The 14,836-nt window shown below is 41.2% G+C and overlaps 1 protein-coding gene across 2 annotated transcripts in view; it reads right to left on the minus strand.

The window, feature by feature from the left end:
• Positions 1-14,836, minus strand: part of THSD7B (thrombospondin type 1 domain containing 7B) — an 807,368-nt gene that overhangs the window by 639,525 nt on the left and 153,007 nt on the right. For both annotated transcript variants that reach the window (XM_073634254.1, XM_073634253.1), the window contains exon 3: positions 5,292-5,461. In XM_073634254.1, the coding sequence (XP_073490355.1) occupies positions 5,292-5,433 (142 nt within the window). In that variant the 5' untranslated portion in view covers positions 5,434-5,461. The remainder of the gene's footprint in view (positions 1-5,291; positions 5,462-14,836) is intronic.

Here is a 14,836-nt window from a genome sequence, read left to right on the forward strand (position 1 = left end):
ATTGTAAGTCTTGTTAACTTTGCTGCACATTTTCACTGGCAAGTTGCAGAACACTTGAAGCACAAGTTCTAGTTGACACTTTTCCAATTTGTAGAAAACTTGTGCGGCAAGTCTCTAGCAAAAGCAATGTTGCAGTGGTGAGTTTACAGCAAGAGCTCTGCAAGTCACCGTGCCCCCTGTGGTGGGATGACTATTGCACAACATAACTGAACCAGAACTTGCAGCAGACTTGCAGAAAGTTGATCTGGAGTCATGCAATGCGGACTTGCTGCAATTGTGCAACAAACTTGTGACGCCTGGCAAGTCTAGCAATAGCTTAGCAAGCTTAGCATGTAGGTCAACGCAGAGGAAGGGAGCAGAGGCAAGCTGTTGCTGTGAATGTTGCTTGAAATTTAGGGGTTATTTACTAAAACTGGAGAGTGCAAAATCTGGTGCAGCTCTGCATTGTAACCAATAAGCTTTCATTTTTTTTTTTTGTCAAAGCTTAACTGAACAAGCTTTAGTTAGAAGCTGATTGGCTACCATATAGAGTTGCACCAGATTTTGCACTCTCCAGTTTTATTAAATCAATCCCTTAATGTTACGATTGTCTTTCCTTTACCCCTCATCTGCAGATCTGTGAACTTCAGCACTGTAAAGCTTCTGTCAGCCTCCCTCTTTATTTGAGCCATTACATATAATCAAGGCTGGAAATGTACATATGTTAATTGAAGAAAGTCACATATAGTTTTTGGGACCGAAGAGAGGGGGAGATTTTCCAATAAGGAATTGACTGCTCTAGGCTTCAACAAAATGGCGGCTCCAGCAAGAAGAAACAGGAGCAATGCTGGAGGCAGTTTACGGCACATACTAATTTTAGCAGCATAATTATTAATGTGGAATGTATGTTCTTTTGTTAAAGAACATTAATTGTTATCAAACTGTTATTGGTAAAGCTCCGCTTTAATAACTGACTGCTGATATTATTTAATCTTTTGCATTTTAAAGTATGTCTATCAAATAAATTGAAAAGACTATGCACTCCCTTTAAACATCCCCTCTATACACAGCAAACAAGGACCAAAAAAGCTGTAAAATAACATGTTTGGGACAATCAGTTTAGACCATCTGAAGATGGAGAATTCCTTTAAATTGTTTAGCAATTTTAGACACAGGCAATAGACAGTCATATTGGAGATAAGTAAAATATGAAATAGTTTTGGCATTTTATTAGTAAATCTGCCAGCCATGTGCTACACAAAGCCCAGTACAGGAGGGAAAGAAGAGATGAATATAAAACCAGCTTATTTAATATTCCATGACTCTTCGCCATTCATCAATATGATTATGACAGATGTACAAACTGCCTTACTGCAGCCCTAGACGAGTCAGCAGAGGAGATATGAGATCGCTTACAGTATCATTTCATTGCAGACAGTGGAAACTTCAGCCAGCTTGGGATGGGGGGGTGGGGGGTGGGATGGAGAATCGCATTAAATGATATACAGTCATTGCTAGTTCACTATACTGATGAAAAACAATTTGCATAGAGCAGCTACTGTATGCACAGAGCCTTCCCTGCACAGATAAATGCTAAACAAATAGCCTCTGGCAATAGGTAACAGTACAGTTTGATGCTGCAATAAATCAACTCTTTTGAGATTTCATAGAACAAGAACAATGTCTCCTCTGGAACGTTCAACTCAGAAGAACTTTTAAAAAAAAAAAAAGTTTACAGAGCTGGAAAATTTTGTGTTGGTGGTTGGTTTGTAGAGAGATACCATACTAATGATATGCAGCGCGCAGGATCTCACAAGTCTGAAAGATTCCATGAAAAATATCATTGAAGTTGTGTGTAAGCTGCCATTGCTGACCTCTCCTTCAGAAAACGATCCCATGGCTTCAAAACTTTCAGTGATATGAAGGAAGTATAAGGAATTATGACATTTCTTCATTTTTTATTTGCTGCATGCCTGTTCCAGACCAGGGATCCTAAAGAGCTGAAGCATAGGTAGGCAATTGTGCCATTTTAAGAATCTGGAATACAAGCCGACCGGGCACACTCACAGAATGTTGCAGTGTAGAGTATAGCAGATGGTCTCAGGTGCACCAACAGCATCTGTCTTGAGGGGCGGAATGCAGCCTGACCAGTCTGTACCCAAACATGGAGACTTCCAAGATGGCCACCAGAGTCACATACGGCACCAGCATCCAATCGGATAGCTCCCCCAGTGACACAGGAAACTAGGATTGTTGCACCGAAACGGATAATAGTATTGATATCAGTGCCAATGCAGAGCATTTGCACGAGTACTTGTACTCGTGTAAAGGCTCCGATGTTTGACCCGATACCTGGACAGTCAGGGACGATCGGTGTGGCGGTGGGGGGGAGTTACAATCGCTGATCTCCCTGTGTGGCTTTAAATAAAGCAGCTGACAGCCGCTTCTCTTCCTCTCCCTCCCACGGCATTCAGCTGCTTTATTGAAAGCCACAAAGGGAGATTGGTGATTGTAACTCCTCCCACCACCACACCAACCATGCCTGACTGTCCCCTCTATCCTTCTTGGGTCCCCCTCTGTGTGTCCTCCTCTGTGTCCTCCGTGTGCTTCTCTGTGTGCTCCTCCAGTCCCCCCCGTGTCCTCCTCTGTGTCCTCCTCCATTTGCTCCTCCGGTTCCCCCAATGTCCTACTCCGGTCCCCCTCTGTGCTCCTCCCCCCGTCCCAGATCTTTCAGGATGTAGAGTGAAGGAAGGAGCCGGTAAATATGTCATTTAACGGCTCCTTCCTTTTATGCATGGACATGGAGTCACTGACTCTGTCCATTCACAACTGAACATCGTAAACTGTGTGTACGATGCTTCCGTTTATGAATGGAGAGGAGCTGCTGTCTTCTGTTCATTAATCTTCAGTACAGCTGAGGCTGCAGAGAAAGGGACTGGGGAATCTTTGTCCTCAGTCCCTTTCTCTATCTCAAAGGGGAGATGTCAGGAGTCTGTTTAGACACCTGATATCTCACCAAAGCCCCCCCACCCCCAAACAGTGTTGATTAAATAAAAAATACATTTAAAAAAAAGTAAATATTGTAATAAATAAATATTTAAAAGTAAATTTGTAAAAATAATAAAAAATAAAATAAAAAACCACTGACACCGCCCACTCCCCCCCCCTTCCCCTCAAAAAAAAAAAAAAGCATTGTAAAAAAAAAATAACAAAATGAATATAAATTATAAAAAAATAATAAATAAAAATAAATTGTAACAAATAAATAAATAAAAAACTACTGACACAGTCCACGCCTCATCAGTGCCCATCAGTGCTGCATATTAGTGCCACTGTCACATACCATTAAAAAAAGTATTGGTAATCGGTATCGGCGAGCAACCCTACAGGAAACCATAGAGGAACAGTGTTCCTCTTGATTTCCTCTCTCTCTGCAATGCCGTTTTGGTCAAGCACCACCTGCAGTGGAGACAGTAGACTGCACCTGCCTACAAGAAGGAGGTCAATAATGGCAGCCTTCATATTTCTCTTCTCTTGGGCATGCTTGAAAGGTGTCTTTAGAGTCCCCAAAAATATACCACCTATTGTAAAAATAACATAAATTGAGCCCCAGCTGCAATACTTACCCCCTCTTCAGCATTGTCCCTGCAGACTTACCTGCTCTGTGATCCACGTTAAATGATGAGTGGGGTGAATATATGGAATTTTTTTTTTTTTTTTTTTTTTTTAATGGGAAGTATTCTCGCTGACTGATTGGCTGAGTTATCCTCTAATCAGCAGAAAGGATGTATGTCAAGAGAAGCAGTTGCTGAAGTAAGGTGTTCTCATAAATGGTGCATTATTCAGATGGAGCCAACTTGTAAATGAGATGGTGTTTAACCCATCTTGGAGAAGCATTGTAACAAATATTGTGTTCCCCAGGAGCTTCTGAGATATGTCAGACTGGAGAACATTTAGGGAGAACTACATCCATTATCCTAGTGAATTAAATTGAGCTGCATTTACAAAGTGTAACTGCTTGCTATGTTTTAGGCTTTACGATATGTGCAAGAGATTTGCCTTTTGCTGCAACAAATAAAGTTAAGTAGTTGAGCATTGAGTGTGCATCTTGCCATCCACTGCACTATTTAGGAACGTAAGCATAATAGCTAGATTAACTGGAAATATCTGAAGAGGAAAACCAAATGAGTTATGGAAACCATTGAGTGGTGGCAGTGAGAGAGAAAAGGAGTTCAGTCTTTGGAATCATGGAGAATGACTAAGGCCCTCTTTTGGAGAAGTGGTGTGGTGGCAAGTCAGGAGTTGTGCCTTGAACACACATCCAGTCTGTGTGAGTGACAAACTAAGGCTCGCTATTTAATGAAAGTCATAAGTGACCATAAAAAAGTTCTGTTGACACATGGCCTACTTGCTTCTGCAGGATAAGTATGTCAGGGGTACCTGTAGCAAGAAACAACCTTTGAATTTGAAATTGAAGCACCACACTGAAATATTGGAGTCCAGGTTGTCACCTAAACAAGCTGCTGGATGTTACTGAGTTCTTGTTAATAATTCATCATATTCAGAACATAAACCACTGCCCGAGTCTGCACAAACAGACCTCTTATTTCCACATGCCCTAATGAAGAGGGTCATGTGTGACCTCCAAAACAAATTGGCTCTTGTACCCATTTAATATTCAGAATAAACCTTACTTTGGACTCTAATAATTTCAGTGTGGCCCTTCAATTTTGATTCAAACATTGTCTATACATCCTGAGGGTTTCGTGATAGTTCCTTGGTGCCTGGAAGCTACCCACAAATCATTGAGATGCCCCACAGGAGCACAATCAGCACAACTTGGAAAAATGTAATTTTGAGTACTTCACAAACTGTTATCTTAAGGTTCTAGCACCATCAACTACTACTCTAAGCAAGAAACAACCTATCAGAAAGGCAGTTTTCAATCTGCCATTGTGCCCCCCCAATAGCAGTCCACTTCCATGAATTTCTTACTTTGCTTTAACAGGCATCTCAAACAAGTAATTGTGAAACCTCAACAGCCAATAAGTAGAACATTTTCATATTCCAAAGTTATTATGATAGTTCCCTGGTGCCTGGAAGCTGCCCACATATCACCCAAATGGCCCACAGGGGCACAATCAGCACAACTTGGAAAAATGTAATTTTGAGTACTAGAGTATTACTCTAATAATTAATAATAATTAATAACAACTATTACTCTAAGCAAGAAAAAAAGACAGGCAGTTCTCAATGTACCCATAGTCCACTAACATTTGATCAAAAAGGCATGGAAAGTTGGAAATTTTTACCTGACTTCCAGAAGAAATGTTTGCCTTCTTTTTCCGCCAAGTCAGCTCTTACAGGAGGCATTAGTAGAGCCATAAGCAGCAAGTATTTTTGCACATTTGGCCAGGGGCAGAGGCCCGAAGCCTGGTCATGACTGGGAGACATCCTGCCTCTGGATTTCTTCTCTGTTCACCTAGAAGAATAGCAAATTGTCAGTGTGCCTATCACATTCTAAAATACTTCTAAACAACCAATCCCAATGATCAAGCTTTGTCAAATCAGACTTCCGTTGTGCAGACCCAGCTGTTGGTAAAATTGGGGTATGGTTTGTCACACTTCTGAGGATTTTCAATATTTGATTTAAAATGTTGATTTGTTAACATTGATAAATATCAATTAACCTGTTTGTTCAGTCCACTGTATCATGACATTGTATAACAGATGTCCTATACAAGTGATGGCGAACCTTGGCACCCCAGATGTTTTGGAACTACATTTCCCATGATGCTCCACTACACTGCAGAGTGCATGAGTATCATGGGAAATGTAGTTCCAAAACACCTGGGGTGCCAAGGTTCGCCATCACTGTCCTATACCATACTGCCAGACCCAATTATTACTCCACTAATCCATATCCTTGATCCCCCATTAACATGAGACCACACCAATTTTGGAGTAAAACATTGGCCGTAGCAGCCTCCTTTATTAACCAATAAAGTTTAACTTTTAACATAACCGTAAAACATCTGTTATAAAGCATATCCCTTGCCTAGCTTTGGTCTTTGCCAGACACCTCCACCTACCATCAGATTCAAACTGGCACTGCGGTACCTTTAAATATGTTAATAGGCCTCTCGCTGACATGCTGGCTCTGAGACAACCCACTGACCACAGTGCACCCATTAACTAATTTCCAGTTAAACCACTGTTAACTGGAATACCACCATCAGGACCCATACCAACGATGGGTCCCGAACTCATCCTTCCGAGGTGTCTTCCTTCTCCCACAAAGACCAACAGCCGCCACTGCCACGACATCCTGAAACAGCACCGTCCTGTAGGAAAGAAAAAATTAAACACGCTACCCTAACATTACCAAATTACGGAGGGAGGGTGGGAATCTTTTTTCTCCTCCGCCGCTGGTGACGCTGGGGAGTGGCCAGGCTCTTATAACACCCCTGAAACCCCTTATCCCCTGCGTCACAACAATCCCTAGATCTCTCTCTCCCCACTGTTTCCCCTGTCATGCCAGCCCTCCTCTACTCCTTCGTTCTCACTCCGGGCTTCTCTTTTCATTTGTTCACTTTACACAAACTATAAGACTCAGATAAAAAAAGGAGCAAAAAACACCTTTACAACCGACCTGTACGCAGATGTTAAAGAAGAATTCCAGGTATGGATATTTTCAAGTGGTCTGGCGTGGACCACTGTAACTATTAGTATACCATACCTGGGTGATGTCCCTGGCAGCTGAAAATCACTGAAGTAGACACCGCTACTTCAGTGATCTCCACTTGCATCTAGGTCTTGCACCAAACCACTGGCTGCTGCATTGAGAACACATGAGATTGGCACTCAGAGACTGCTTTCCACTTTATGGATTAATGCAAATTGTTGATTGGACAAGGTGGAGAGGTGTTTTGATGTGATTGATGTGTTTACTTCAGTGATTTCCATATTCTAGGGGCATCGACCAGGTATAGTATATACATAGTGTGATAGTGTGAGAACCTGCCACTATGTAAATGGGTTATAAGAGTGACACCAGATTCTCAAAGCGTCAGTTTGAGAAGCTCTGGCAGGTTGATTGTGAACAGATTTGGTAGTTCTGAATTGAGGCCAGGAGGTTGAAGGTTCCAAAGAGTATTGGGCGGGGCAGAACCTTCAATCCGGTGTCTAGGTTTTGCTTGACTCTTGCAGGGTCAATATAAGGCAGATCTGAGCATAGCTCGGCACGTGGAGTTTGAGTTGCAGTTGCTGCAGTCAGGAGGGAGGTGTGCTCCTGTCTAGAGACCAAGGCAATATCACTCCATGTGGGAGAAGTTCCAGGCCATTGGACCAAGAGAGTCGGACTAGATGAGAGAGTCTGGGAGACTGCAAGAGTCTGGGAGACTAGAGCTGAGGTAATTAGGAGAGAGTCCAGGGGAGCCAGAGGAATCTGTGAGTCTTCTGGGGGTATCAGGAGAACCTCTACCTAGAGGCTAAGAGTGGGCCTGTGCAGCAAGGTACTGCAATTAAAGCTGAGTGTGCTTAAGAGCCAGGTGGCTCAGCATTTTATATTTGGTGTGAAGCTGAAACCCTTGTGTGGGAAACCATACGTTCTAAAGACACTCTGTTTCCTTTTAATAAAAGTGAGCTACCAGGCCCTTAACTATAGTTCCTGTCTGCCGTGGATTCACTGTACAAACGCATCTACCACGATAGCTAAACACACCCAGATCACAATAGTTACATTGGTCCAAGTATAACTATGTATAAAATATCCATACCTGGAATTCCTCTTTATCTTAATCCCTTCCCGTTGGCTACCTCCTGGCCCTTTAAGGATTCTAAACACCAGGAGACGGAGGCGGAGGCGGGCATTCGGGCCACATCGGTAACATAATTGGAAAGCTCCCAATCGCTAGTATGCATCAGAAGCTTTACGGAAATCGCTGGCTTCCGGTTATCAATAGTTCGACTTCTCATGAACGGGAACGGCAAGACATAGGCAGAAATTCAGCCAGTTCCTGCTGAACCGGTCAAACTTTGACCCATGTATGGCCAACTTTAGTGATAACTGTGGGAAGGGAGACTGAGGGAATGTCTTCCTCCTACCTGCAGCAGACTCAGACGATGTAATTCTTCCATTGTGCCTTTCTGAAGCAGACCTTAATAGACATAGCTAAGCACAGTCACTTGGCTGGAACTCATAGACTGGTTTTTCATGATAAGAAATAGTTTTGCTAAAAATTATACTGTTGCTGTGTATTTTGACAAGTCTAGAATTAGCTTTTTCAGAATTGCTAATTTCCTAAAGCTCTGCTTTAACAATAACCCTCCAACAGCTTGACATACAAAAATGATTTTCATTCTGTTTTCTTTCAGGACATACCAGGCTTTTGTCTGATAGATTGTTTTAATAAGTACCCTGCTTACATTTTTTATTACAAGCACCAAAAAATGGATAAAGAATGCACTTTTAGATGATTTAATACCAAACTTTTTTTTTTTTACGAACACTAAATATTTTCTCTAAAACATTTTTTATAATAATCCTGATGATTCTAAATAAGTGTAGGCTTTGATAGATAACTTACTAGTATATGGCTGAAAAACAACCTTGTATATTGTAAAACTGGTGCTTTTGTGTTTTTCCTTTGATCGAAAGATAATGGAAAATAAAACTAAAACCGGCAATCTTTTCCACAAAGGTATTGGTTTAGCTGTATTTTATTTTTTCACTCACAAATGCTTTGAATACAATGCTTTGAACATGCATGACAATGTTTGTTAATAAAATGTATGTAAACTGTATTTTTCATCATATTTGACATCATCTTTCACTAATGTAAATCATTTTCTGAAACAAATCGTTTTTTTTATTATGTTGCAAAATTTATTGTCTGGAGAGTCTGCCAGTAAAATTACTTCCAGTTGCAGGCTGATGTTAACCCACCAAACTACAGTCCACTCTTGATTTTCTTTGCCCCCCCCTCCGGCGCCAACAGCTTTATTTATATAGGGCACGTACGCAGATGTGCCGAAGGGCTCTGCCCAGTCTTTGCATCCTGGCAGAACCTTTCAGTACATCAATACATGAGCAGGAGATTTCCTACACATGTGGAAAAATGGCAACGTTTTGGAACGGTCATAACAACCATCTTTTGTGCATGCGTGGAGAAAGCCTAGGGCACATCTGCACACGCACAGGAGATTTCCCGTGCATGTGCAAATGCAGAAACATTTTCGAACTGTCATCTTTGCACAGGTACAGGTGCATGCGCAGATATGTAGGAAACCTGCATGTGTGCATATGTGTTGCAGGGCTCAGTGTAATGCCGCGTACACACGGTCGAACTTTTCGTCTACAAAAGTCCGACAGCCTGTCCGACAGACTTCCGGCGGACTTTCGGCGGACTTGCAGCAGACTTTCTAACGAACGGACTTGCCTACACACGACCACACAAAAGTCCGACGGATTCGTACGTGATGACGTACACCGGACTAAAATAAGGAAGTTCATAGCCAGTAGCCAATAGCTGCCCTAGCGTGGGTTTTTGTCCGTCGGACTAGCACACAGACGAGCGGATTTCGGGTCCGTCGTAGTTACGACGTAAAGATTTGAAGCATGTTTCAAATCTAAAGTCCGTCGGATTTGAGGCTGAAAAAGTCTGCTGAAAGTCCGGAGAAGCCCACACACGAACGGATTACCAGCCAGCTTTAGTCCGTCGGCGTCCGTTGGACTTTTGTAGACGAAAAGTCCGACCGTGTGTACGCTGCATAATACATTTTGCAAACACTGCAGTACTGTGCAAGAATTTTAGGCAGGTGTCAAAAAATGCTGTAAATGAAGAATGCTTTCAGAAATAGAAGTGTTAATAGTTTATTTTTATCAAATAACAAAATGGAAAGGAAATGAACAGAAGAGAAATCCAAATCAAATATTTGGTGTGATCACCCTTTGCCTTCAAAACAGCATCAATTCTTCTAGGTATACTTGCACACAGTTTTTGAAGGAACCTGGCAGGTAGGTTGTTCCAAACATCCTGGAGAACTAACCACAGATCTTCTGTGGATGTAGGCTGCCTCAAATCCTTCTGTCTCTTCATGTAATCCCAGACAGACTCCATGATGTTGAGATCAGGACTCTGTGGGGGCCAAACCACCACTTCCAGGACTTCTTGTTGATCTTTACACTGAAGATAGTTCTTAATGACATTGGCTGTATGTTTGGGGGGCATTGTCCTGCTGCAGAATACATTTGGGGTCAATCACACGCCTCCCTGATGGTATGGCATGATGGATAACTATCTGCCTGTATTTCCCAGCAAACTGCGTTCTGCTACAGCCAAATATTTCAAATTTTGACTTATCAGTCTAGAGAACCTGCTGACATTTTTCTGTACCCCAGTTACTATGTTTTCGTGCAGAGTTGAGTCTCTTAGCCTTGTTTCCATGTCAGAGGTTTGGCTTTCTGGCTGCAATCCTTCCATGAAGACTACTTCTGGCCAGACTTCTCCAGCGAGTAGATCTGGGTCCAACTGGTTTCTGCCAGGTCTGTGCTAATGGCACAGCTGGACATCTTCTGATGTCAAATGGAAGTACGGTAAGCATGATATGACTTTCATCTGCTGCATTTACTGTCTACGGTCCTCAATGTTGCCTGGTCAATAGTGTCCTCGATGCTGAGAGATACAGGCAGATATTTATCCATCATGCCATACCATCAGGGAGGCATGTGACCAGCCCCAAATTTATTCTGAAACAGGACAACAACCCCAAACATACAGCCAATGTCTTTAAGAGCTATCTTCAGTGTAAAGAAGAACAAGAAGCCCTGGAAGTGAAAGTTTGCCCCCCCCCCCCCCACGGAGCCCTACTCACAACATTTATGGAGTCTGTCTGGGATTACATGAAGAGAGAGAAGGATTTGAGGCAGCCTACATCCACAGAAGATCTGTCCTTAGTTCTTCAAGATGTTTGGAACAACCTACCTCCCGAGTTCCTTCAAAAACTGTGTGCAAGTGTACCTAGAAGAATTGATGCTGGTTTGAAGCCAAAGGGTAGTCACACCAAATATTGATTTGATTTAGATTTTCTTCTGTTCACTCACATTTTCGCATTTTGTAAATTGATAAAAATAAAAAATATGAAAGCATTCTTATGTCTTCACACCTGTCTAAAACATTTTGCATACTGTATATTTGAAAAGAAAAATGCAATCAGTGAGTCATAATGCTCAAAAATATATTTTGGATTTACATAAACTTTAACAGTTATGTGTTGATGAACAATATTGTCAATCACAATGTTAACTTCAATCTAAAAGACATCTGCTGCCAGTTCAAGCGCCAACAATGGGTAGGCAAATACCTAAACCTGTAAAAGTTGCAAAAAGGACAAGGGCGGGCAATGAATAGCAATGGGACAAAACTTATCTGCCAATAGCATGCAAATCTGCATCAGAGCAGCTAACGCGGCTAAGCTTACCGTAAACAAAAACAGCAATTTAATTACCCTACGTACTAAATAAATTATGTATTTAATCATTCGGTGTGTTCCATCTGCACTCCCCTTAATAAAATACAATCTAACGTAATTTGTTTCTGATTCCTCTGCCTGTAATCTTTATTAGCTCTCCTATTTGGGCTTTAATTTGATGTCTCTGCTACATTATAAAAATATACTGTATATTTAATTTGGTTTAGTGGAGCTAACAACACCCTCATCATGGCAGCAAATGGATGAAGTGAATGCTGAGTATTATAGCGCTATCATCTGATCCACTGGCAATATGGCAGTGGAATTTTGATGATTTCAGTTATTGCATTGCTCAACATTTTGCTAATTACAGTCATGCAAAGTGCCTAAAGCTAGAGATTTGAAGAAAGCATAAAACGTTCCACTATGCTAAATGATGTAATAAGTAATACGCAGTATATAAAACGTTTGAGGAATGTGACCATTACACCTATACAAGCTTGTTGGAAATCTCATTCCAAAACCATGAGCCGAGACATGAATTTAACCCCCTCCTTACAGCTAGAATATCCTCCACTCACCTGGGAAGGCTTTCCATAAGATTTAGGAGCATGGCTGTGGAAATTTGCACCCATTTCAATCAGCATATCAGTTCATCCTAAAGGTTTTTAGTAGGGTTGAGGTCAGGGATCTGTGCAGACCACTTGAGGTTCTCCACACCAGACTCATGAAACCTTGTCTTTATGGATACTCATGTAAACTGAAAAAGCTCTGCACTAGAGAACCAAAATAATCTTTCAACCTCAGCTTCTACATATATCAAACAAAAGTAACATAAAACCTGTTACCATAGATACATTTTAACCACTTTAAGACTGCAATATGAATATATACTTTGCGGCTTTAAAGTGATTTACTGGGGTTATGGCTAAAGATATCAGCCACAACCCCCGTAATTTTTTTTACAGCCGGTGGCTGGCTTTTTCATGTAAGCACTCTGAGCTTCTCATGAGCCACGGAAACGCTTTCAGAAGCGGAGGGAGGGGGCATCCCTCCTTCTGCAGCTCGCCGGTGTCTCTTTTGGGCTTACTGTTTCCACTGGTTTGCCTCTATGGCCTTGGAGGATCGGAGCGACGTCATGAGGTCATTCCCGGTCCAGGGTAGAAGTAAATATATATATTTTTTTAAAGCAAAAGATCAAAAAACATATTTTTTTGTTCTTTTGCATTTCCTTTTTTCTTTTCTTTTTGTCTTTTTGACCCCAGATCGCTCCATAATAAGGACCTGTCAGCCTTTCATTCTATTACAAGGGATTTTTACATCCCTTGTAATAGGAATAAAAGTGATAAAAAAATTAAAGGGACGGTGTAGAAATGAAAAGTAAAATAAATAAGAAAAACACGATAATAAGCGATTTTCACGCCACACATGTGAGGTAGTGCCTCGAACGTTAGAGTGAGAGCAATAACTATAGCGGTCGACCCTTTTCTGTAACTCTAAACAGGTAACCTGTTGTCTATGGAGATTTTTAAGTATCGTAGTTTGTCGCCATTCCATGAGCGTGCGCAATTTTAAAGTGTGACATGCGTTATTCGGTGTAACATCATCTTTCACATTTAAAAAAAAATTGTCCAATGTAGTGATCCCCATATCCCTACTTACCCGCTTTATAATAAAATTATACACAAATAATAAATCAAATGTGATACAACATATAATAAGAGGTTTCTTGAAATTCTTTTCCAAATCACGTAAAAAAGTCAATGAAAAACACCAAAGTCTTAGACAACTGAAGTGTTTGTGGAACCTCCTGTTATTCACTCTACTGATGGTTGTCCCTTTACCCAAAAACCCACCCAACAAACTAGAAAATGAAATCCAATCTGCAGCACCTTGTAAATGTATTAGGAGATACAAACTTATATGTGCAACGGTTTCGGTTCTGCTAGGAACCTTCATCAGGTACCCTAAAAATGGTACTTATGTCAAATAATACTTCTTATAAAGCACATCTTCAGATCAGTAATTAGTAAGACCTGAGCTTTCTCACGCACATGATAGATTAAGTCTCTTTATATCACTAACAACATCACTGGTACTTTTTCAGCTATGGAATCAAAAACAGTTTTCCATGGGTGAAAAGGGCCAGTGATGCTTTTAGAATAAGTCTTTTTATATCAGGTCTGAAGATGTGCTTCATAAGAAGTATTGTTTGATATATGTGCCGTTCTTCTTTTTTCACCTGATGACAGGTCCTAGCAGGTCAGAAACCATTGTACTTATAAACTTGCAACTCCTCCTAATACATTTACAAACTGTGCTGCAGATTGGATTTTGATTTTCTATGTGTTCTATCTGCTTTGTTCTGGAATTTCCTCTGACATGAATACTGGTCCTGTCCTGTTTTTAAAGTTTTATATATATTTTTATATATACTGTATATATATATATATATATATCTATATATATATATATATATATATAGATATATATATATATATATATATTTATACACTATATTGTCAAAAGTATTGGGACACCTGTTTTTACGCACACATGAACTTTAATGGCATTTCACTCTTAGTCAATAGGGTTCAATATTGAGTTGGCCCACCCTTTGCAGCTATAACAGCTTCAACTCTTCCGGGACAGCTGTCCACAAGGTTTAAGAGTGTCTCTATGGGAATGTTCTGATGTTGGAAAGAAGGCCTGGCTCACAATCTTCACTTTTATTCATCCCAAAGGTGTTCTATCGGGTTGAGGTCAGAACTCTGTGCAGGCCAGTCAAGTTCCACCACCCCAAACTCGCTCATCAATGTCTTTATGGATCTTGCTTTGTGCACTGGTCCAAATCATTTGGTGGAGGGGGGATTATGGTGTTGGGTGGTTTTTCAGGGGTTGGGTTTGGCCCCTTAATTCCAGTGAAGGGAACTCTTAAGCTGTCAGCAAACCAAGACATTTTGGACAATTTCTTGCTCCCAACTTTGTGGGAAAAGTTTGGAGATGGCCCCTTCCTGTTCCAACATGACCGCACACCAGTGTACAAAGCAAGGGTCATAAAGACATGGATGAGTGAGTTTGGTGTGGAGGAACTTGGCTGGACTGCACAGAGTCCTGACCTCAACCTGACAGAACACCTTTGGGATGAATTAGTGTAGAGTCTATGAGCCAGGCCTTCTCTCCAACATCAGTGTCTGACCTCACAAATGCGCTTCTGGAGGAATGGTCAAACATTCCCATAGACACACTCCTAAACCTTGTGGACAGCCTTCCCAGAAGAGTTGAAGCTGCAAAGAGTGGGCCAACTCAATATTGAACCCTGCAGACAAAGACTGGGATGCCATTAAAGTTCATGTTCATGTAAAGGCAGACGTCCCAATACTTT

This window comes from Aquarana catesbeiana, linkage group LG06, assembly GCF_042186555.1.
Source record: "Aquarana catesbeiana isolate 2022-GZ linkage group LG06, ASM4218655v1, whole genome shotgun sequence".
Lineage (NCBI taxonomy): Eukaryota > Metazoa > Chordata > Amphibia > Anura > Ranidae > Aquarana > Aquarana catesbeiana.